The 25,792-nt window shown below is 42.2% G+C and overlaps 2 protein-coding genes across 3 annotated transcripts in view; one reads left to right on the forward strand and one right to left on the reverse strand.

Moving 5' to 3' along the window:
* The window catches only part of stk11ip (serine/threonine kinase 11 interacting protein), an 82,034-nt gene extending 77,861 nt beyond the window's left edge, over nt 1-4,173 (reverse strand). Inside the window, exons 1-10 of one of the 2 annotated variants that reach the window (XR_014031196.1) lie at nt 4,007-4,163; nt 3,443-3,510; nt 2,730-2,932; nt 2,314-2,388; nt 2,114-2,209; nt 1,918-2,025; nt 1,767-1,838; nt 1,227-1,356; nt 551-654; nt 162-245 (exon numbers count right to left, since the gene is read on the reverse strand). Coding sequence is in view for 1 of the 2 variants with exons in the window: in XM_081380321.1 (XP_081236447.1) it covers nt 162-245; nt 551-654; nt 1,227-1,356; nt 1,767-1,838; nt 1,918-2,025; nt 2,114-2,209; nt 2,314-2,388; nt 2,730-2,932; nt 3,443-3,509 (939 nt within the window). In the remaining variant the exon portion in view is untranslated. Of the gene's footprint in view, nt 1-161; nt 246-550; nt 655-1,226; nt 1,357-1,766; nt 1,839-1,917; nt 2,026-2,113; nt 2,210-2,313; nt 2,389-2,729; nt 2,933-3,442; nt 3,511-4,006 lie in introns of both variants that reach the window. The other variant, XM_081380321.1, reaches the window with a different exon arrangement.
* Nucleotides 4,168-25,792, forward strand: part of igfbp2a (insulin-like growth factor binding protein 2a) — a 33,026-nt gene continuing 11,401 nt past the window's right edge. Inside the window, exons 1-2 of the mRNA XM_081380322.1 lie at nt 4,168-4,261; nt 8,737-9,118. Coding sequence (XP_081236448.1) covers nt 8,758-9,118 — 361 coding nt within the window. The 5' untranslated portion in view covers nt 4,168-4,261; nt 8,737-8,757. The remainder of the gene's footprint in view (nt 4,262-8,736; nt 9,119-25,792) is intronic.

The raw sequence follows: 25,792 nt of genomic DNA on the forward strand, positions 1-25,792 counted from the left end.
GTAAACATGAATACAATCAACGCTGTATATTTAATTCACCAAAAATTCATTGGAGGAATTCTGCTCTTTTGATGCCACAAAATATGAACAACTACTGTATATACAGTTTTGAGAAAAGGAGCAATTAAAACAATGACTCTGAAGATCAGGGAAAGACTCACTTTGAAAGAAGCTCGTGAGAGGTGGCAGACAGTTGATGCCCTATGTGTCTTCTGAAAATACAAAGGGTTTCCTTCCAAAGTCAACTGAAAAAATATCAGAAAACTGTCAAGGTGCTATACGGGGAAGACAAAATAATCAGAGATACAACACATGCAGCAGAGGGAAATATTCATATTGAGACTATAATATCCAGTTGGCTGTACTGGAAACTGGTATTCAAACACGTCTTTTCTAGACTGTTGGAACCTGTTAAAATCAAAAAGATCCACAACATACCCAAATTTTTAAGTCTTTTTGAGACTAAAATTTTAGATTGAGGTAAAACACACACACAAAAAAAAAGGGAGTTTAAGATAAGAATAAGCTAAGCAAGGTGGGTCTAACTTACTGTATTGAGATTATGAAGGAGGGACAGAGGTGCCAGCTGAGAATGCTCCATAAGAAGGTTATAAGCCAGGTCAAGACACTGAAGTGAAGACAACTGCTCCACCCCTGCAGTTAGGACAATACTTTTTACATTAAATTAGATTAACCTTTATTTTAGTAAACTGACTGTTTATTCAAACTAATCACATTTTGTTAAACTATTCTAAACACAAATGATTGCATTACATATACAGAATCTTTTGCAATCAGGAGCTCTGGCAAATTGTAGGTGTTTAAAAACAAATATCTGTAAAAACAAATATGCATTGAACAGAATGTTAAATACAATTTTTAAAAAGTATTCAATAAAGAATAAGTTGTTAAATCCGATGCGGACACTCAGATAACATTTTCAGAGTTTTGTTTCAGGTAATTTCTTTTTAAATTCTTTTCAACAATTTCAAAAAGCCAATATGTGTCAACTGAAAATTCAAATTAATTTCAACAGCTTAACGTCTGGTAGAAATTGCATCCAGTGCAATAAATAAAGGAACAAACAAACAACAAGAATGGCAAAGAAAGGTTCTGTAAAAGAACCAACGTGGTGAATGAAAGGATAGAAAGGTGCATTTTTCAATTTACTTTCCATTGATGGTAAAGTCAAAGTAATTCATCATGGAAATGAGCAGAAAACTCACCATTGATAGTTTCCAGTTCATTGTTTCTAAGGATCAAGGTGGTGAGTTTGGCTTGGGTGCTCAGGCCCAGTGCTGGTGCTCTCTGGAGGTTATTATAAGCTAAATTCAGATGCTCCAGTTCAGTAAGAGGCTTGATTGAGACAGAAAAGGTATGAATAAATTCACTCTATCCTAACATTTAACATACCTCAAATCTAGGGGGCCCCCCTTGAACCATGTAACGGGGCCTTACCAATTAATTTGAATTAGGTGTGAATTAGTAGCCCATCACTGATGTAGACAGAAAAAGTATGAATAAATGCACACTATTGTTATTTTGGGCAGTTTAGCTCTTTCAAAAAATCTACCCATCTGTTTATTATTTTGGCTAATTTGATTTTGCTTTCAGCACCAATAAACGTTTAGTATTACATTTCATATATTTTTTTCCCCCATGCATCCACAGATTTTCAATCAAAATCTGAGCAAGAAATGTGAAAAAGTTTAGTCCAGTACAGTACAGTACAGTACAAAAAATAAAAGTAAACAAGAGCAATTTACCTTTAAAAATTCAGCACAATCTTGGAGCTTGTTGTGGCTCAAGTCTAGCCACTTCAGGACGTTTAGCAGACTCTAAACAATTTAGAAAATTGTTACATACAGATTCCAAAATCAGTAACTCTATACTCTACAGAAAACAGGAGATTCTTACTAGTGACTCGTCGAGACGGGAAATGGAATTGTAACTGAAATTAAGGGTATGAAGTTCTAACCAAGGTAAAGCTGAGCTGAGATCTCCTCCACATAGAGAGAGAAGCTCCTGTTAAACACACACACAATTACTTTCTGTATATGAACATGGTTAAACTTATTGTCACTGTGCCAATGCCCGTTGGTGAAAACATTACCTCTAGAGAACTGACTCCTTTTGAGCAAGTGAAGACTTCCAGCTGAGAATATACTCCTCTGAGACCCTCAAGACAATGAGGAGGAATACGCTTGAGCTGAACAGAAAAACAATCAAACAAAAAAGCAATATTAAGAACAATAATGCAGAATAATGCAACAAATGTAACTGAATTAATTTGGTTAGTTTGTTTTGAAATACCTCTAAATATTTGAGGGATTTGAAAGGGAAGATTTTAACAGCATACTGTAGTTTCACACCAGGTGGATTAACAAGCTGTTTCACAGACACACATAATCAGATCATTGCAAGGACAACTCATTATATCGGAGTGGAGAATTGTGATGCATTTCAATGCAAATGCAACCCCCCCCCCCCCCCCACAAACACACACACACACACACACACACACACACACAAACACACACAAAAAAAAAATAAAAAATAAGGATCAGTCAAGACACTTAAGACATCTTAATAGAAAAGATTTACTACTACTAATACTACTACTAATAATCTGGAGTAAAATTTCCTCAGAATATCAGCATCAAACTGTACACTTAAGTTTGTAATTCCATATACTGTACATTTAAAAGCATCATCAGAGTTTTCAGTACCTTGAGTGATATTGTCTTTTGCAGCATGTCAAAGAGGAACTGGACTTCCAGCAGAGAGGCAGTGTCTGCTGGGTGGGACGCCAGGGCCAGAAAACCATGCTGATGTGTGCGTGAGAGAAGGTGCCGCTCAAAGAGTTGTGTCAGGTGTTGTAAACATCCCACTTGCAGAGTGAGAGTACTGGAACCATCCAGTACGGAGTCACCTATACAGAAAGCAACAAGAACTTTATTGTTATGACCGCCTTATTGAAACTAACTGGCAGCTTTAAAGGAAAAGCCTGAGCATACCAAGCACCCTCAAACTAATGCAAAAGCGTCATCAGATTTCACTGATTATATCTCAGTCAGTCCACGTCTTCAACATAAAGAGAATAGCATTTAATTCTTAACTTACCAGCAATCCAAATCTAAACCTTGCAAAAATCATAAAAATATAGATCAGTGGACAGACAACTTCTTTGTTACATTTCTTGCAGTGTGCATGCAGAGACAAATCTTGTTTGTGTGTGATTTAAAAAAAAAAAAAAAGAACAATAATGAGTTTATATCTCTGAATGCATCAATATATTACTTGTCACACTGGTACAATTTTTCATACATTACACCAATTTATTAACTGCACCCTCATCATTTTTTTTTTTTTTTTGTCTGGAACTAGGCCTGGTGAAACTCCAAAAATAAACAATAATAAAATTGAAATACTGATTCTATACCATTATTTCGCAGCAATGTGGAAAGTCTGTGAACAACCGTTGACTGGCCGGCCTGATTGGATGTCATCCTAAAAAGAGTGAAACATATTTACAGAAATAACCCAAATCATTACAAGCAAAAGGGGAATGATTCTAATCTGAATATTCATAGTTGCTACAAAGACAGGATATTAATTTGGGTAATACAACAAGAAATTGACCCTTGTGAAATCATATGTACTGTAGCTGAAAAGAGGGTGGGATTCCACAACCAAAAATTCCTCACACCAGTGAACTGCTAACTTAACACATGCAAGCCAAGTGTCATAACTAATAGCTGAACTGTCAGAAAGCTATTAAAAATATTATTAATATTATAAAACAGAGTATAAAAAAATCAGGTGTCTAGACATTCTCTATATATTTTAAGATGTATAGCAAATTTTCAGTCACAATATAGCTACTAAACTTCAACACTGTTACGTTATAACCTTGTAACCGGAAAACAAAACTGGCATCTCTTCCTGATGCCCCAAAGATAATGTTAAGGCAATATCTGTTCTCATAAAATGCGCTAAAACATACCTTATATTTCAACAAATACGTGGGCCGTAGCCACGAAAATAACGTTATATCCGTTTTTGATCCGTCATTATATTCAGTTCAGTTTAATTCCCTTTCACGTTTGTTGACATCCTGATGGTAGCAGTCATATGATCTTTTTCTTAAAGGTACGGCGGCCCGAAGTAACCAAACAAGTGGATATTTAACTAAGCGCGCCCTCCTGCGTTTATTTTCACATGCATTATTATACAAACAGCAAGAACTTGTATTTTGAAGGTAAGCTTTTTGATTTGCTTAAAAATGTTAAATCAATTGTGCCTTAAGACTAAACATGTGGGGGAAAAAATGTGTTGTTTTATCCTGTTTCTGTACACAGTAATCATTAGAACATCTCCCCGTCTCTAAAAATGTCCAGATTTTTAAATCTCCTTGCCGACACTCATTTTAAATGGCGTTTAATCAACTAGAAGACTAAAACACTTTGAAAATATACATAACCAGAATTAAATTAGTTGTACTATTTCAAAACGGAAGTGTGTCACAAAGCTCGGTTGTTCACCCTCGCTGCTGGATGTCACAGTCTAAACTCTTATCTCATTGACAGCACTATCTTTACATGTCTATCTTTACAATGGCTTAAAGTGCAAAAACAGCTACCAACCTGATTGTGTAACTGTTGTTTTTATGGTAGACATGTAGCTAATGTGCAAATATGTGTCCACATTGACTAAACAACCATTCTGTTTTTCTTGGAAATCAACACTAACAATATTCCAAAATATGCATTTAGTGTTACAAAATACAATATGCAATTTAACATACATTTTAACAGTCTCAAAATGCAGTCATATATCATATATATCTGACCTTTTAGGTTTTTTTTTTTTTTTACTTTTGTCAGAGTCTGCAAAAAAAGTGTTTCAGATCCACTTGTTTCCAATACACAATATTTAAATTTAAACCAGAATACAATAATAAATATGTTTCTGCAATTAACCTGATTAAATATACTGAATCTATGTGCATGTATCTTAGTTAAGTATAAAGGTTCTCATTTGCTACAGTGGAGTATGCAGTATAGAGGTTCCTCGGGGCATTAGTGTAATTATCTCTCTTGTTTACTCAGAAATGTCCTTGATGGAGAACTGCACTTAACCAACTAGAGATAGGCTACTGTGGCTTATAGCCCTCAAAACCCTACAGAAACCCATGCACAAATTCTTAGTAGGCAACACAGACACTGGATATGAGCCTGTGGGTCCAGTCTCCTGCTAGTTCCTTTTTTTTTTTTTTTTTAATGACACATGAGGTTCTGCATAAACACTCCTGCTTCATCACGACGCCCACAAGACCTGGCATATCAGAAGTCACCTTTCTCCATCAAAATCTCCAAGGTGAAAAGGAAGCCTGGCAACCACAAATATATAAAATGCCATGAAATAAGAGGGCATCCCACTAAAAAAAAAAAATAAAAAAAAATTTTCGACAACCACTGTAGCTATAGGTCTCACATAGAGCAGAGCTCTATTTCTGTACCCTTAAATAAACAATGATTAGTCTCAGAGGGGAACAGTGTGCTTTGCTCTGGACAAGTTAATGGTTGTTTGGTTTGGTAATAGTGCTGCACTATTAATCATATCACAATCGCAATCGCGATGTCAAGCCTTTGCGATTATAAGGCGCAAAATGGTGCGATTTTATGAAATAAATAAATGAATGTGTGGACATGACAACCCATTCTCTCAGAGAGGTGTTTGCCAATTTTCTACACTGCTAATAAAAAGAAGACCAGTCAGTTTCAGCTTAGGCAGTGTACGTGTGGCGTGACTTTTTCCGGAGTGCAGCGTGGAGAACAGGTGAAGATGGACGTCGAGCAGACAGACACTGAACTGGTGGCCAGAAAAAAATATACCTCTGTTAGGCTATATGGCGGCTATAAGATAACCTACACTGAGCAGAGAGAGCAGGGCTGCCAACTCTAACTCATTCAGCGTGAGACTCGAGCAGTTGACACTTTTCACACGCTCTCACTCCACACATCCATTTTCTCACGCAGAGAAAAATCGCAAAGCAAAGAGGACACTGACACCGACAGACTAGACAGAGCAGGTTACCTTTGATTGGAAACAAATCCTCAGCTCTCAGATTCTGTCAATTTTATTACGAAATTCAAACAATAGCGTCTTGGCGCGTGTAATGTGACTCTATAATGGTAAATAAACACGAATGAACAATAGGTGTGTTGAAAGGTATATATACCGAAATGTTTATGCCTCATACAAAATATCGATCAATCAGTGTTTTTCAACCGTGGAAAGAGGTCAATAAAACAGCTGGAGAATGTCACATTACATTACATTTAGCCTACCTCAGAAAAGCCATTTGATTGCACGTTAGTTGACTAGACAAATTATATATATAGAGAGGAGTATTTTGCAAAATATGTGCACTATATTAAATATTTATTATATTTTTACTTATATCATTAAAATATTGTAAAGTTGTTATAGCCTTGTAAAAACCACATTATATTTAATTTGAGTTGTTATTTTTAACCTTTAATAATACCAGCTGACAGGGCTCTCCTTATGTTTACAGCATTAGGTGAGATTTTTTTTTTTTTTTCTTGAGAAAAATTAAAGGGATAGTTCACCCAAAAATGAAAATTCTGTCATCATTTACTCTCCCTCAAGTTGTTCCAAACCTGTATGACTTCCTTTCTTCTGCTGAACACAAAAGAAGATATTTAAAAAAAAAGGTTGGTAATTAAACAGTTGCTGGTCCCCATTGACATCCATAGTGTTTTTTTTTTCCTACTATGGAAGTCAATGGGGTCCATCAGTCGTTTGGTTACCGACTTTCTTCAAAATATCTTCTTTTGTGTTCAGCAGAAGAAAGAAAGTCATACAGGTTTGAAACAACTTGAGGGAGAGTAAATGATGACAGAATTTTCATTTTTGGGTGAACTATCCCTTTAACATGTATTTACTGTTGCTAATATTTATCCAAATTAATCGATATTTAATCAAGATCGGAATCAAATCACAAGATTTGAATTGAAATCGTGAAATTTGTGTCAAGCTATAATAATAAAAACAGTACCAATCATTGTCCCATGTAAACATTGTAACATGTTGTCACTAAACTTAACAAATTTCTGTTTAGTTACCAAATGTTTTGACAATTACAATATGCATCCTGCTTAAATGTGCCAGTTTGTCTGGACAGAATGTTCAAAATATCTTATTCATGAGTATACTTCTTATTTATTGTTCTATTTATTTTACACTATTGTACTATTGAGACAATAACAAGTTTGCAGTAATGCAAAGATGTCATTATTTCATTTTGTAAAAAATATTATTTTAATTTGAAAACACTGTGCATTTAGTTGTTGTTGCTAGTTTGAGTTGAGAAATACACATTCCAGCATTATCACTAATCTGTGTGTACATGTTCCTTGACAACCAAGCAAGCTGACTCATGGAATTGAGAATTGTTTATTATATCGCATATCGCAATCGCAATATTGACCTCAATAATCGCAATATGACATTTTCCCTAAATCGTGCAGCCCTAGAAGCATGATACCTCGAATCCTGGCCCCTGTAATCAATAGGCAACTTAGAGATTGCAACAACATTCAGCTTGGCTAGTCCTATAAAAGGTACAGTACTGATATTTACAGTATAATGCCAATGGATTTTAATATGTGCAGAGACTGTAGACATGACTACAATGACACAGATGAGTTTACTTATTTGTTTATTCCCTAAAACTGTGTTGCTGCACCATACTTACTGCAAACTATACAGCCCAGACCGAACAGACAGTGAGGGACACTTCACTGACCACTGCCTCTCTCCACTTTAGTTGTTTTATAAAGGACTCAAAAATTAATCATTATTATTCATTAAAATTGAATCATTTCATCATACATAATGTAGGCCTATACGATGCACATGACCAGTATTGCACATATTATGTAACTGTAAAAAAATATTGTTGGTTTGACTTAAAAAAGTACGTAACCTGGTTGCCTTTATTTTAAGTTCATTGAAATAAAAAAAATGAGTTGAAGATGGAGTTTGGTTTAGAAACTCAAAATATGATGTTGTCTGAACCACACAATTTATCTAATCTAAGTTGATTTGACAAAAGAAAAAATGTTGTGATAAATCATGATTTTATTTATTTTTTTATTTTTTTACAGTGGAGATAATATTTCACACATTTGCTGTGTGTGCCTTATTGGAGGAGATGGGCTCCCCCAGTTGAAAATAAAGAATTTTATTAACTTGAATTCCACTTGAGGGTAATTTTCACCAAGAATTTAATTTAATTAAGCCGTTTAATATATCAAGAACCTGCTGGTTTAGCTTAGCTCAGGAATTCTCTTAACGTCTGTTGGAGCTAATCATGACTTTCTTGTCCCAGCTGCAATTTAAGGTTAAATAAAAGTGCTATATGAAAGTATAACAACATGCATCAAAACGTTACGATTAAAAATATATATTCTAAAATATCTGTTTTAAAACTGAGAGAGGACCTAGGCCTAACAGAATACAGACCCAATTAAGGCTCTGTAGCCCTTTTGAGGATTTGTTTGACAAAGCTGCTAGCCCGCCTGTCATCTCCTATGATGTCAGCGGCATATGAACACTGATAGGAGCCCGCGCAGCAGCTCCAGTTAGCCTTCACCTGTCCGCGTGCACTTCTTACCTGCACAAGTTTAGTCCTCCGATTTGCAGGGTTTCTACATCGTGGACACGATGTTGTTCTACGTGAGTTGCAGCTTGCTGCTGGCACTGGTGACTTTCCACGGCGCCGCTGGATCAGAAATGGTGTTCCGTTGTCCGAGCTGCACCGCAGAGCGCCAGGCGGCTTGCCCGATGATCACGGAGCCGTGCGCGGAGATTGTGCGCGAGCCGGGCTGCGGCTGCTGTCCGGTGTGTGCCCGGCAAGAGGGCGAGCTGTGCGGCGTTTACACACCGAGATGTTCCAGTGGTCTGCGGTGTTATCCCAAGCCGGATTTGGAGTTGCCCCTGGAGCAGCTGGTTCAAGGGCTCGGGAGATGTGGACGTAAAGTAGACACTGAGCCCACAGGAAGCGCAGAGCCTCGGGAAGTCAGCGGTAAGTGATTTGATGGGTGCACAATTATAATATGCTGCAATAACCTATTACAATGACAAAGTTATAAATATGGGATTTTCATAATTTGCCTCTTCTGTTTTTATTAAATATGCCTAAATAAATATATTTAATTATAGGCCTATCCGCTGATTTCTTGGAACAATACATCTTGGGCTTATAAAGATGTCCCATTAAAATTAGACTTTGGGCTTATTTATTTTTCTTTTCTCGTAAACAATTTTATAATTGATGAAAACCTACAGATTTGTAGAGGAAAAAATCAAATCTTTACTAAAATACCATTTAAATGCCCCGATACTTGTGACAGTAACTGCTTGTTGTTTATTTATTTATTTATTTATTTATTTATTTATTTATTTATTTATTTTTGCTGTAAGCAGTAGGCTCCCGTGGCACATAGAGCAGTAATCGATATTTGATTAATTGGTTCGAACTCAAACACTACACATTTTAACAGCCTGTTAAATATGCACCTGTTGTAACATTGCAATGTGTTCTTGTTTTATCTCTCTAAAAGAAAGAAAGAAAGAAAAAGAAAGAAAGAAAGAAAGAAAGAAAGGGGAGTTTCTGGAGAACTGGGGAGTATGGAATGCAACAGTGATAGTAAGACGGAGTTTGCGCTTTGACCCTTTCCTGCAGTAAATTTATCATTGTGTGTTTTTGCGCGTGTGTGTGAAAGAGAGAGATAGAGAAGATGGGTCTGAACAAGCAGAACAGGAGTAGGCTACGGGTCTCGACGCAGAACAAGCAGTCGCGCCTTGAGGATATTTTTAATGGGATGGCCATGAGTCCAGTAAAAATAGTAAGGTGGCACACCAAAGATTGTTTAAAAAATGCGTTGTCCTAATATTTTAAGCTACACTTAAGCTACTGCTTAGCTTATTCAGTAATGCACGTCTAATTAGCCCATATAAGTAGATAAATATACAGAATGATGACATTCAGGCGTGCTCGAGTGAGTGTTACTTTGTGTCCACAGGAGGTTTGTGAATTAATTTGACGAATCAGAATTCTTCTGTTAACTTTTGGTGAGATGATGACTAGGCTATGTATGAAATTTCGACAAACAAATCAGTAGATGTTCCAGAAAATTCAGAATGGCAAATATAATATAATATAATATAATATAATATAATATAATATAATATAATATAATATAATATAATATAATATAATATAATATAATATAATATAATATAATATAATATTGGAAGAGGAAAGGAAAGCAATTTTGATTCTGGAGTTTATAGCAAAAAAAACGTAAATTTAATTATTATAGCACCACTTAGTGGTGGATGCAGGAATTGCCATTAACGTTTTTGCTCACCAGCAGCTGTGGCTAGTGGTTTTCATAAGTTGCTAGCCACTCAGCATTTTCACTGGCCACAATTTTGTTATTTGGAAAATGTTTTATTGGGGGTGCCGATTCACTTAGCTCACGAGACGCGACGTTATTTTAACACTATTTGAAAGAAATCTTCAATGATGAAATATTCATTTATTCAACTGAAAGTGACAAAATGGTGAAATGTAAAATGGTTTAACTAATGGCTATCAATAACTATTACTTTGGTAATCGAGTAATCAGTCAATTATCTTAACGATTAATCGTGTAATCAATTATATTTTTTTTTTGCGATAATAAAAATATACCTAATGAACAATAGTCTTTAAAATGACTTAAAATACATATACTATAGTCAAGTCAAGTCACCTTCATTTATATAGCGCTTTTTACAATACAGATTGTTTCAAAGCAGTTTTACAGTGATATGATAATAGGAAATTTATGCCACAAAGATTGTTTTGGCTGCACAGCAGCTCTAGAAGAAAGTCATTGTCCAGCTTAAGTAAGTTTTTAATTGATTAATTTCCATTGTAAAAATAATTCGTTATTAACGTAGGGGTAACACAACACCGTTTTGAACTGAAAACAGAAAACTTTTAATGCGTTCTGGCTGTTCATTAACACTACAATGGTGTTTTGGTGTCCTGAGAACGGAGACTTTGAAGTAGGTTTCAAAGTAAAAGTTTTTGAAAACGGGTTTTAAAAGCAATACCGTTATCATCTCCGTGTAAACTTCAAAAACGTGAATCTGTGAAAACGTTTCGGTTACTCACGTAACCTCTGTTCTCTCTAGAAGAGGGAACGAGTATTGCGTAGTTAGCTTACGCTACGGGAAAGCCTTTCTTTCTCGAGATACTGAAGCCAAAAATTATCCTTAATTTTTATAATCTTGTCAACGCAGTGCGGCAGCCTGCAGACCTAGGGCAAGCTAACTAGCGTGCCCATTGGCTGCCCTGCGGCAACTGCAGCAGCCTACCGCTGAGCCCTTGGCGTGACGTCACGACCAATGAGCGCGCTTGGCGCGCTTAATGCGTCACAGCCCGCGAAAAGGGGTGTGGCTTAGCGTATATAAACAGGGCTCGGAGGCTGCTTCTCTGGTTTCTGTCGCATGAAGCGAAATGAGCTCGTGGCGCGAGCACGGCGGGCTACGCAATACTCGTTCCCTCTTCTAGAGAGAACAGAGGTTACGTGGGTAACCGAAACGTTCTCTTACGAGAGGTTCTCTCGTATTGCGTAGTTAGCTTACGCTACGGGAACGCCCTTGTCAACGCCGTGCGCGCCCAGCATCCACTGAATGAGTCCCAGGGAGAGCCCGGGGAACGTGATAGCGGAGAGCCGGGCAGCCCGAAGAGGGCTAGCGCCGTACATAAGCACACACTAGGGGGTTAGGAGCGGCACGGCCGGTCCTAACTGCCAATTCCCTGTATAGTGCAGCTCAACCAGTAGAGCTAAATCACACAACGTAGCCCGCGCACAGATAGTGGGCTGGCATACGCGAGACTTAGACTGATAAGACTTTCGCCTGCAAGGCGGGAACATCCAGGTTGTAAAACCTAACAAACGTGGAGGGGGAGGCCCAGCCTGCCGCTGCACAAATGTCATGAATGGGAATCCCGCTGGACCATGCCCACGACGAGGCCATGCCTCTAGTGGAATGAGCTCGAACGCCCAATGGGCACTGCAGGTCTTTAGACGCATAAGCAGCAGCAATAGCGTCCACTATCCATCTGGACAGGCTGTGTTTCGAGGCGGCGAGACCCTTGGTGCGCCCACCAAACGAAACAAAGAGCTGATCCGAGCGCCTGAAAGCGGCGGACCGTGAAATGTAGTTTCTCAACGCCCTGACCGGGCAGAGGAGATTACTATCGGCCTCGCTGCCGTGCGTCGGCAGGGCTGAGAGGGAAATGACCTGTGCTCTGAAGGGAGTGCCCAAAATTTTTGGAACGTACCCATGCCTCGGTCTGAGAATGACTTTGGAGTCATTAGGTCCGAACTCGAGGCACGCGGCGTTAACAGATAACGCGTGAAGGTCTCCCACTCGTTTGACTGACGACAGTGCTATCAGAAAAACGGTTTTGAGCGTGAGGTATTTCATATCCACAGTTTCCAAGGGTTCGAAGGGATGCGCTCTCAGGGCCTCCAAGACCAGAGAGAGATCCCACATAGGAACCGAGGGGGGTCGCGGGGGGTTCATCCTCCTGGCTCCCCTAAGGAAGCGGATGACGAGCTCGTTCCTTCCTAATGCGCGGCCCTGCTCAGAAACCGAGAGCGCTGAAATGGCCGCAACATAGACTTTGAGCGTGGAGGGGGACCTGCCCGCGTCCAGTAGCTCTTGAAGGAAACACAGTACTCGCGATACCCCACATGTCTGTGGATCGAGCCCCTTAGCAGTGCACCATGTGTTAAACACTGACCATTTCGACATGTAGAGCCGCCTCGTAGAGGGGGCTCTAGATTGTATGATCGTGTTCATGACCCCGTCTGGCAGATTAGCGTGTAATCGTTGAGGCTCCACGCATGCAGAGACCAGCGCTCTGGATGGGGATGCCATATCGATCCGCGTGCTTGAGAGAGGAGGTCTCTCCTCACCGGTATCGGCCAGGGGGCTGAGTCTGCCAGCTGTATTAGATCCGGGAACCAAGCTTGGTTCTCCCAGCATGGGGCTATGAGGAGCACTGAGTGGCGCGCTTCCCTGATTCTCTCGATGACCTGAGGCAGCAGAGAGACCGGGGGAAAAGCGTACAACGGGCCGCTGGGCCAGATCTGGGCCAGCGCGTCCTCGTTCTTCGAGAAGAACTCTGGGCAGTGAGCATTGTCTTTTGACGCAAAAAGGTCGACTTTCGCTCTGCCGAACCGTCGCCACAGTGACTGGACTGTTTGGGGGTGTAGAGACCACTCCCCAGGGGGAACGTTGTCCCTGGACAGTCTGTCGGGGCCCTCGTTCAGGTGGCCAGGCACATGCGCGGCTCTCAGCGAGCGCAGAGAGTGCTGAGCCCACACGAGGAGGCGTTCCGCCAGGGTGCAGAGCATCTTTGATCTGACACCGCCCTGGTGATTCACGTAGGCCACTACCGATGTATTGTCCGTACGGACTAGAACATGGTGACCGTGGAGGAATGGGAGGAAGTGTTTGAGCGCTTTCTCGACCGCGAGCATCTCTAGACAGTTTATGTGTAGGAGATTCTCCTGGTCTGACCAGCGGCCATAGACCGGTCTGCCTTCGAAGAGCGCTCCCCAACCTAGGTTGGAAGCGTCTGTCGAGACAACTTTCCGGTGTGAAATCACTCCCATAGTCACTCCTGTGTGATACCATTCGGCTGCCAGCCAGGGCTGCAGGGCTGAAATGCATCCCTGATTCACTCTGACTCGCAAGCCGCCGGCCGCCCAGGCTTGGTGGGGCACGCGCATTTTCAGCCAGCGTTGGAGCGGGCGCATGCGCAGTAAACCCAGCTGGAGCACTGCTGCAGCTGAGGCCATATGCCCCAGGATACGCTGGAATGTCCTCAGCGGAACCCGGCTGCCTATTTGGAGGGATGCGGCGAGAAGGCGGATGCGGCGCGCGCGCTGCTCCGACAGTCTGGCCGTCATAGCCACCGAGTCCAGTTCTATTCCAAGAAAGGAAATTGACTGACGGGGTGATAGCGAGCTCTTGGTCCAGTTGACCGAGAGACCCAGCTCCTCCAGATGGCTGAGAAGCGCTGTTCTGTGAGACACAAGTTCCGTCTCTGACTGCGCTAGAATAAGCCAATCGTCCAGATAATTCAGTATTCGCATTCCCTGTTTCCTCAGGGGAGCGAGGGCCGTGTCCATGCATTTCGTAAATGTACGGGGTGCCAAAGACAGGCCGAACGGCAGGACTGTGTACTGATATACTCGACCCTCGAAGGCGAATCTCAAGAATGGCCTGTGACGGGGAGTTATCTGGATCTGAAAGTATGCGTCTTTTAGATCGAGAGAGATAAACCAGTCTCCTGGGCGAATCTGCGCGAGGATTTTTCTGGTTGTGATCATCTTGAACGGCCGTCTCATGAGGGCTTTGTTCAGATGTCTCAGATCTAAAATAGGTCTGAACGCTCCGTCCTTCTTGGGCACGAGGAAGTAGCGGCTGTAAAAGCCCGACTCGCTCAAAGAAGGATGAACCTGTTCTATAGCCCCTTTGCGCAGCAGCTTCGCTATTTCTGCTTGAAGCAAGTGCGCCGCTTCTGAACTCACTCTCGTCTCCGTCTGTGCTGTATAGCGCGGAGGGCGACGAGCGAATTGAAGCGAATAGCCGTGTTTTATAGTTTTCAGCACCCATTCTGACGCGCCCTGAATCGCTTCCCATGCTTCCGCATGCATAGCTAGGGGTCGAATGGTCTCTGGGCTCAGATCGCCGCGCTGCGCGGGATGGGGAGCCTGTATCAGAGAGAAAGGCGCGGCGCGCGCGCCGCTGGTGCTCGAACACGGGGGCTGGTAAACAGTATTGGCCGACTGTACAGCGTTCAGTAGCTCGGTCCCATCGGATGGAGCGTGATTTGCTGTCAAACAACCCAGGCGCGAGAGAGGCGTGGGGATTATCATGTCTACAAGTGAGTGCGCGTGCTCGTGAGCGGGCGCAGGGTTTACACTTATGACACGGCCAGTGTTTGGGAGCTTTAGAGGATCCGTGACCCAAGGTAACTGGCTGGCAGAGCGAGCAGCGGGTAGGTGTGAGCACAAGGTTGTGGGCACATTTCCTACATTTAATACTCGAGCGGCTTGCGACCGCTTTATGAGAGAGCGCTCTGTACGCGTTACCATGGGGACCCTGTTTGTGTGAAGCAGTGAGCACATGGGAGTGGGCACATTTTCTACACTTATAACACCCTCGGCTTGAGCCGCTGTTGCCCGGGGTAACCAAGTGGCAGAGCGAGTTACAGGTAGATGTGAGCACAGAGTTGTGGGCACATTTACTACACTTATTACTCGAGCGGCGTGTGACCGCTTTATGAGAGAGCGCTCTGAACGCGTTACCATGGGGATCGTGTTTGTGTGAAGCAGTGAGCACGTGGGAGTGGGCACATTTTCTACACTTACAACACCTTCGGCCGGAGCCGGAAAGCCCGAATTTACACTCTTTCTGAGATTTATTTGGGCCGCCGTAAAAACGGCGTTTGTGTGCAGGCGAGCGAGTGGTATTACTGGCTCGTTGGCTGCGGTGTAAGCTGCTGCAGTAGCCTGCACTGAGGGGACTGACAGAGCTGGGCGTTTTGATGGCGGTCCGGCCGCAGCGGGACTCAGCCATCTCTTCCTCCCTGCGGGTGCTAGGAGGACTTCGCGGGCTCAGACTTCAGCGTTATCTTGGGACGCGGACCCCGGGGGGGCGGCGGTCTGTGACGGCTGGTCGAGCGCGACCTAGGGCGGCCGCCCTGGCGTCGCTGCGAAGTGGTTGGTGGCCGAGACGAGCGCTGTGTGGAGCTGCGCGCAGGAGGCTGAGCTTGAGAGCGGCCTGCGGCTGGGCTCGAGCGGCGAGGCAGGAAGAGATTCATAGCCTGCGACGCCTTCTGCACTTCAGAGAAGCGGTCCACAATCCCGCTGACCGCAGGGCCGAAGAGGCCGGTGGGCGAGAGCGGGGCGTTGAGGAAGACAGCGCGTTCTGACTCACTCATATCCGCCAGCGTCAACCATAAGTGTCTGTCGATGACGGTGAGCGCGGCCATAGATCTGCCGATGGCTTGTGCAGCGGTCTTAGTAGCACGGAGCGAAAGGTCCGTCGCGCTGCGCAGATCTGTTAAGGCTGTATGATCCGAGCCCTTCTCGTCCAATTCGCGGAGGAGGTCGGCTTGCAGGATCTGAAGAACAGCCATCGAGTGCAGGGCAGAAGCAGCTTGGCCGGAGGCGGCGAATGCGCGGCCGGCGAGAGCTGATGTGGTCCTGCAGGCTTTAGACGGCAGGGCAGACTTTGAGCGCCATCTAGCAGACGGCGGGCAAAGGTGCGTTGCCACCGCTTCCTCAACGGAAGGGATGCCGGTATAGCCTTTCTCGGCGGCCCCGTCCACCTGGGAGAGAGCCGAGGAGACAGACGAGCGGAGTCTAGCGGAGAAGGGCGCGTTCCACGACTTCGACAGCTCCTGGTGGAGCTCAGGCAGGAAGGGTGCTGACCTAGAGGCTGGCGCTTGGCGGCGGCTAGGCAGAAAACACCCGTCGAGTCGGTTAGGCGCGGGCTCCTTGGGTGGGGACCAGTCCAACCCCAGTCGGTCGACCGCTTTGGTGAGGAGGCGGATAAGCTCCGCGTCGACACTGGAGCGGGACCTGCCAGACTCAGGAGTCGAGGAGGCGGAGCGGTGAGAGCCCGACCACTCCTCGCTGTCCGAAGCAAGCAGAGAGCAGCTGTCAGCGGCGTCATCTGCTTCATCCCCTGAGGCGACGGCAGTGCGGGCAGTAGCCGGCCGCTGCGCGTCGGTGAAGGGCGGGGGAGAAGGAGAAAGCGAGGCTCGCGGGAGGGGCTCCGGCGAGCGCTCAGCTATAACCACCGGCTCTGGAGGCCTTTGAGAGCGGCGTTTCTTCTTACGCGGCCCTGAAGAGGCAGCCGGGGAAGGTGGAGGATCGTCAAACATGGCGAGTCGAGCCCGCAGGGTCGACATCGGCAAGTCCTCACACTGTTCGCAGCCGCCCGAGGAGAGGGCGCGGGCTGCGTGGTCGAAGCCCAGGCAGAGAGCGCAAACCACGTGGCGGTCTCCATCGCTGAGCGGGGCTCTGCACGAGCCACAGGATGAGCGAGGCATTTGCAACAACGCCTCGCGCTCTTTTAGATGCAAAAGTGTGTCGCGGGGCGAACACACAAACACATACAAAACAGAGCAGTAAAGGATATGATCGCCGGATAGCGAAGCAGGCAGGGAAAGCTGAAGGCGGCGAAGGCGGCCGGCGTCCTCAGGCTGAGATCCTCGGCGTGCTGGTCGCTTGTTTCGACGGCGGCTTCCTCAGAGAGCAGCGATGCGAAGAGCTTCGCTGAAAAGACAGAAATCAGAGAAGCAGCCTCCGAGCCCTGTTTATATACGCTAAGCCACACCCCTTTTCGCGGGCTGTGACGCATTAAGCGCGCCAAGCGCGCTCATTGGTCGTGACGTCACGCCAAGGGCTCAGCGGTAGGCTGCTGCAGTTGCCGCAGGGCAGCCAATGGGCACGCTAGTTAGCTTGCCCTAGGTCTGCAGGCTGCCGCACTGCGTTGACAAGATTATAAAAATTAAGGATAATTTTTGGCTTCAGTATCTCGAGAAAGAAAGGCTTTCCCGTAGCGTAAGCTAACTACGCAATACGAGAGAACCTCTCGTAAGAGAACGGTGACGGCATGCACATGCGTATAAAGTGCTTAGTCTATAGGCATGTGCGTTTGAATGCGTATGTGCGCAGGCACGTAGTCTTTCTTTTCACAAAGTGGCATCGCCAATGACTTGTCTGGCATGCATAATACAGTGTTTTTAGTAGTTTCCGCGGATGCGTGTGAACCGGAATTTTGATAACGGTTTCATCTGTACAGAGGAAAACAAATTTTTTTTTTCGTCATGTCAACACATTGTGATGTTGTGAGGCTTTCGCAGGGGATAGTCTAGCTGACACGGTCTCTGCTAACACTTCAGGACTGCATTGTGGTCGTGTCTAGGCGCAGGTCCTCCATCTGATCTGGATACGGCCCTGATCGGCTGAGTACGGTAAACCTCTGGAAAAACACAGAGACTAATATCAGCGTAGATGCCATTCTTCTTATGATGTAACGTGTACATCAGGTGTTATTGGAGGCTATAAGCTATTATAATAATGAGGCAATAATAATGGGTTCAAATAAAATATCAAAATGAAGTAATCATTTGTTTTTTCATTGAACAACCCTTTTAAAAACATAATGTCATATACATTATAAACATAATCAATTTATGTATGTTATGTATTATTACAAATGCGTGCAGAGGCACCATGGCCTAGTGATTGTTGTTGTTACACTTTACAGCCTGATCAAATCCTTGTTTAATATTGTCCAAACATTTAATCCAAATGTCCACTTAATCTTTAATATTTGGCCACTTATTTACCATAGAAATGCTACAGCTTTAACAAGAAAATGTGGAATCAAAACACAGAGCAAGGGTTTAAACTTTTATTTTGAAATCGCGATGAACAACAATTTCGCATATTTAGAGACATATTGATGTATTCTCCTGTTTTGGTGTAGGTTTATATAATTTACGTTACAGATCTGGTGAAATTAAACTGCTTTCCCTGATGAACCTTATTAGCAACCCAAACTCACAGCATATGCAGAGATATGTAGTTTGTTAACCAAGCTGCTAAGATAATAACAGTGCAACACTTCGCTATTGAACACAAAATGCATCAGACTTTATATGCTTTAAATGCACGCAGAGTTGTAGAGCAGCATTTACTGTGAACGGAGCCACTCTGAAACACTGGAAGAAACACATAACCTGCATGCATGTAAAAAAAAAGCGCCATGCTTCCCTCTGAAATATCTATCTATAAATTACAAAAACGTCTGTCTGTCTGTCTGTCTGTCAGTGTGTCTGTCTGTCTGTCTGTCTGTGTGTGTGTCTGTTATTCACATATCTGTCGAACCGTTAGTCCGATGGATTTCAAACTTGACAGGTGTCTTGCTACGGGCACGAGTAAGTGCAGTGCCAAGTTTGACGTTGCTTGGATTAGAAATACAAAAGATATCGTTAAATATGTCGGTAAAAGAAGCACGCATCGGCTTTTGCCGCTCTAGCCGCTGGCCACTCCCCCTCTCACACTGCACACTGAGTCAGTGTTAATTTTGACAACAAATTTTGATTTAGTTTTAGTCATAGTCTTTTGACTAAAATGCCATTTAGTTTTACTCACATTTTAGTCATCTGAATTGTTTTAGTTTTAGTCTAGTTTTAGTCGACGAAATACAATACGATTTTAGTCGACTAAATCTACAGTAGATTTTAGTCGACTAAAATATAATGGGTTTCAATTTAAATGCATTTTTTTTGAATTTCTCTAAAATTTCCAAACCCATATAGGAGAAAACATATCCTGCTAATATGAATGATTTTAAAGTTTGAACGTGCAATACAGATTTAACTACTGTAACTTAAAAAATATCTTACAATTAAATAAAACCACTTTTCCTAAAGTAGAAGACGGCCTTTTTTTTCAATGAATGATATACTATGAATTCTTTATAACTACTTGCATACATCATTCTCTATTCTTTCAAGCAGACATATTTATTTGTATGAATTACATATAATTAATCCTTATTAAAGCTATTAACGAGCAGTGAATGCTTTTCTCTTTTTCTTTTGTTGCTTGATCAATATTAAGGACACAGACAGGTTTATTACACTGTCACTTTAAGACATCGGATCATGTTGAATGACATGCGGATCCAATGCACTGATGCACATCGGTACACTCACAACTGTTTAAGACATAACCGACATAATTTACATGAATACTCTCCAAAACGGACATTTAGACATAATATTTGTGTGTATTTGTCCATTCAGACACGAAAGAGAGCTCAATTCAGTACTCGCGCGTTTTATCTATGTCTATGTGAATGGCTGCACGCTTCGGGTCGGGTGTGTGCGCACAGAAAACCGTACCGAATAGGCTATAGCTCTTTTTTTGCGTCGTCACTCTTATTCAGATCTTCATGTCTGCTCTACTCATTCTCCCAGATGTTTACACGTTTTAACGTTTTATGAGACATGCAGCGCATGCCAACTCTTGTGCCGCTGGGTAGATCATGTCACAGCCTACAATTGTGCGCATCTGCCACAAATGCAGGACATCAGACTGGATCGCTTCCCAAATCGTCACTATCTAACATTTTCGTCTAGTTTTTATTCGTTGACGAAAATGTCAATAGATTTTCGTCATAGTTTTTGTCATTCAAAACTAGTTTTTATTTAGTTATCGTCTCGTTTTCGTCTGTGAAAAAATGTCGTTGACGAAAATAATGATGAAAAGTATTCGTCAACGAAATTAACACTGCACTGAGTGAGCACAGCGCAGGACCAGAGGCCACTCCCCCTCTCACACTGACACTGAGTGAGCACAGCGCAGGCCACTCCCCCTCTCACAATGACACTGAGTGAGCACAGCTGGCCACTCCCCCTCTCACACTGCACACTGAGTGAGCACAGCACAGGACCAGAGGCCACTCCCCCTCTCACACTCACACTGAGTGAGCACAGCTGGCCACTCCCCCTCTCACACTGCACACTGAGTGAGCACAGCCAGAGCCCGTCTACGGAGAGCCTTGGCACTTCCTATTAGCCCCATTGTATCGATCTTGGTTGCAGTTCCATTAGAATTCCACTGGAGGTGATCGCGGGCGAGTGCAGACTGAATGGGAGTCTATGGGGCTAGACGGCTAAATGTGTCTCTTTCACCCAATTGCTGTTGAGAAATCTCAGATTTTATTGTAGGTTTTGCAAGTTCAACATGGGTTATAGGTCGAAAGTTGAATGAACAAGTACTTATTTCTTTTCAATTTCTTACAGGTTGAGTTGTTGTTGCCCATAACACACTAGCATTCTGCTAATGACGTCAGCATTCTGACGTCATTGACATTTTAAAAGACTTTTTAAACCAAATAAGTGACTCTAAAAAATCTAACACCCAGCAATGTGTAATTTCTTTGCATCTCCTTTCGAATACAACATTCAAATTACTAGACAAAAAGTTATATCCTGAGAAAAGTGGATTTTGAGGGTTTTTCGCCATAGACCTCCATTCATTCTGCACTCGCCTGCGAGCGCCCCCGCATGGACAGAGACGTGTTACTGCAGCCAGTCCAGAAACCGGAAGTAAGCAGAGAGTGCCAATTCTCTTCCTATTAGACATTCTCTGGCACAGCGCAGGACCAGAGACAGAGAGGGTTGAAGAAAGCAGCGGAGCTTAAGTAGCGTTTTCTCGGAGTTCACTGTGTAGCCTGCTCCCTGAATCGTTGCGCTTATTCATTTGTGGATGTTAACTGAATCTGTAAGTCAGCTACACTGTTTATTTCTGAATATTATATTTTATTCTGGTGCGCTTAACGTTATCGCTACTGTGTAATAGTAGCCTATGCTATTCACCAATTAAACATATCCTATTCAATGCGTTCACAGTCTCTTTCACGGCCATCATTTGTAGTAGCCTATTCACAAACTGTTTGCTCAAGCGTAGCATTTTCTCTGTGTCTGTTCACTGTGTAGCCTGCTCCCTCGTGTAGTTAAATTTTCCATATTTATTGTATGTCATTATGTCAGTATCAGTATTTGCTTTCTACCATGCACAAATAAAAATGTCACTGAACTTTTGCTGTGTAATTGTAACAATGAGCACTCAAACACATTGAATCAACAATTACTAAAAACACACACAAAAACTGATTTTACACGGGCACTTTGCACTAGTATTTATTTAATTTAATATAAAATTTAGCCTGCCAGAGTGGCTAATGGATGTGACACGCCACTGCTGAAATCCACCCACATTTGGCGGGTTGGTGGGTGTTAAAGGGTTAGTTCACCCAAAAATGAAAATTCTGTCAGTAATTACTCACCCCCTCATGTTGTTACAACCCCGTAAGACTTTTGTTCATCTTCAGAACACAAATTAGGATATTTTTGATTAAATCTGAGAGCTGGATCACTCCAGAAAATTGGGTTGATATGGGCAGAACGTTTGGTGTGGGTAAGTATGCTAGCAGCAGAGTTTTGAATGTATTGCAGTTTTGAAATGGAGCTAGCAGATAGGCCAATGAAAAAGGCATTACAGTAATCAAGACATGATGTGACAAATGCATGGATGACAGTTTCAGCGTCTTTGATACTGATGAAGGGACGGAGCTGGGTGATGTGACGTAGAACGAATGCTGATTCAGTGATAGAATTAATATGAGCCTGGAAAGAGAGAGAGGAGTCAAAGATTACGTCAAGATTTTTAACAGTACTAGATGGTTTGATGTGAGAGCCAGCAATCTCACAGGTCCAGTAAAAATAATCTCAGTTTTGTCCATGTTAAGTTTTAGAAAATTTGAATGAAGCCAATCTTTTATTTCATGCACTCGAGCAGAGATTTTGTCAGTTGTGAGTGACAGATAGACCAGGTGTACAGAGAGTATATAATTGAATGTCATCAGCATAAAAATTATAATTAAAACCCTGACGGTGGAAGATCTGACCAAGAGGTATTATGTATATAATGAAGAATAATGGCCCGAGAACGGATCCCTGGGGGACACCTTGCTTGAGGGGGACAGTAGGTGTATTGTTGTTTAACAACATGGCAATTATTTAGATGATTAAACATTTTTCAACAACAACAAAATCTTTCAGTTGACAAAAGTTCCATAAAACAGTTGAGTTTTGAAAATTATATGTAACAGTGCCTACAGTGCCATTATAAAGACTGTAAGTCTTAGTAATATCCCTCATACTTTCACCCATGTAAAATGCAATCTACCCTGACTAAGGTCTTTAGTTGGTGTCTAGGTGGTATTTAGAAGTTTAAGAATCACTGGTGTAGATACAAGGATGATAGTGATACAGCAAAAATGGCATCACATGCAAATACATAGCTCCAAACAGCAAGATATATGTAAACAACATTTACGTATACTTAAAAAGTATCCCTTTAGCAAATGATAAACAAATTTTCTTTTATAAAAACACGTTTATTATTTGATATTTTCTTGACTCAAATACCCTTTCACATATTTGACAGTTATTAAAACTATTGATTGAATCATCTTGAACTAAACTGAACATCACAAACAAGTTTTTGTTTTGTGTCAAAATATGGGACAGTTTCCCATTACCTTAATTACAACATTATCAAAATTATTAAATATTAGATGAAATGAAGGGAGAACAGCGAGAGAAAACATCAAAAGGACCGTTTACCACTTTCTTTATGAGATGGGAAAATAAGCACTGTTGTAGCATACATATGCATACACTATAATGTCTGTGCCCAGTGTGAATAGGTCCATAGGAATCCATTGTTTTTGTTTAAAATACTGAACATTCACAGAGAATATTGACCTTGGTACTTTAAAGCCCTACACAAGTGTTCTCCAAATCCTGTTGTGCCGGAATGTTTTCTGGTGAAAGAGAAGAAAACTTACAATTCCTGTGAATCATAGCTGCATTTAGCACCAGAATGCCATTTAAAATTGCCATTTGAAACACACATTTGAAATATTGTAATTAATGTGTTAAGCAATATTGTATTCCATGAAATATGTAATCTAAACAGTTTGAAGGGTGATTGGGAGCATGCAAGTGGTCTGCCATTGCTCTATACTGTATGTCTCTTTGGACTTCAGGAGTCCTTATCCTTCTTGTTTAGGTTAGAAGGTTCTTGGTAGACCAACTGTTCTGTATTTCCCTGCAAGACCCTGGGACAGGCTCCAACATCTCCACAACCTTATACATAGGAAAAACATTTCAGAAAATGGATAGATGGATGAATAGATGGGTGGATACCATAAAATCAGAATTACTTAACTCATTTAAGAATGTGCAGACTCCAGCAACAGTATATAGTTAAGATGGCCACTGATATTACAATAAATGGGAAAAAATTGGAATGTCACAAATAGCACCTCTAGTACAGGGAGTCCCCACTTCTAAATAAAACAGTCAATGAATGCAGAGTGAACTGACTTGAATAGATAATTTTAACAATAATAAATATAAACTAATAAAAAAAACTATATTAATAATACTAACAAGTTCTGAGTAACATTATGTAAAATTATCAGTTTAAGAAACACATTGTTCATTTAAAATCAAAAAGTATTTACTGATGAAGAAATGTATACTTTTGTTAAGCTTTTTGAAAATAATACTGACCTACCAAATTCACATTTTTCACATTCACATTAGAGTTCAAACAATTCATCCATTCATTCATAAATGTGCAATGCTGTCAGGGTTCATTAATTCACGGACAGGGCAGAGTCAAACAGAGAATGGTAACAGGCAAACATACAGGTAGTACAGAACAATAAATGCTAGACTGGCAAGGTAAAATGGCTTAAGACAGTCCAGTCCAGCACAACACAGTAGTCAAAGGGAGAATAATAGGGGAGGAAATGAGGAACAGGTGCAGCAGGTAACAATCAGTAACTAAGAAAGGAACACAAAAGCAAACACAAAAAGAATACAGAGTAGCTTACTTAGACAAACAGGACAAGCATAGAAAGCCCAGAGATCAGCTGAGTCTTAAAGGAGAACTCCGGTCAATTTTAACATTGAGCTAATTTTTTGTACATTTGGAGTGCTGTCAATACAGAGAACAACGACAAAAATCGGTGTTGCCTACACCGAGTTATTCTATTTTTAAAATTTGCACCCTGTTGACTTCAATGGGGCAAGTATTAAACCTGCTTTTAGCCTCTTAACATCCTTGATGTGTCATTACAAGTGCACAGAAAATGTGAGTGATTCCTTCAGAGTGAACACGAGTGAATCTGACTGCAGTAGATGTGAAAGATATGTATAAAAATGATGTTATTTAAGCCAGCGCAAATACCTGTGTTTACATCCTGTTTTCGGTTGAAGCCCAAAGTAGTCGATTGCCGAGTTCACGCGCATAGGTTTAGTTACCTATGATCACGCGCGTGAACTCGGCAATCGACTACTATGGACTTCAACCGAAAACAGGATGTAAACACAGGTATTACCGAGAATACCGAGTATTATTCTCTTGCCTACACCGAGAATAACTCGGTGTAGGCAACACCGATTTTTGTCGTTGTTCTCTGTATTGACAGCACTCCAAATGTACAAAAAAATGAGCTCAATGTTAAAATTGACCGGAGTTCTCCTTTAACAGTATGGAACTATGGAACCCATGGATAAGTGACCAGTTAAGGATGGCTCTTGACGGTGACATTTAATGCTGTACCCCTCAAAGGTCCAAAAGATACTGGTATTCCCTCCACTCCTGCACTTGGAATCCAGCATCCTCCTTAAGGTTTACACTGGAAAGCTTCTACAAAATGGGTGATGGAGGAAAGAAATAGACAATGGGAGAAACTGGACTGAGACAAATAGATATGATGCAGGAGACCTAAGATACCAGGTGAACCAAGTGGATGGATTGCAGTCGCACCACCACCAGACTGAGGACCTTACCAATAAGATGGACCAAAAAACTGCAATGCCATGGCATCCTTTAATTTTTGGTAGAGAGCAATAACATGTTGCACACAAATGTACCTGGGTGTGCAGCCCTTCTTAAGCCTTGAAAAGCAGCTCCCTAGCCCTCCTCCAAGTAAAGTGACATTAGCCGTTTTT

This window comes from Scardinius erythrophthalmus (genome assembly GCF_964197995.2).
Source record: "Scardinius erythrophthalmus genome assembly, chromosome: 12".
Lineage (NCBI taxonomy): Eukaryota > Metazoa > Chordata > Actinopteri > Cypriniformes > Leuciscidae > Scardinius > Scardinius erythrophthalmus.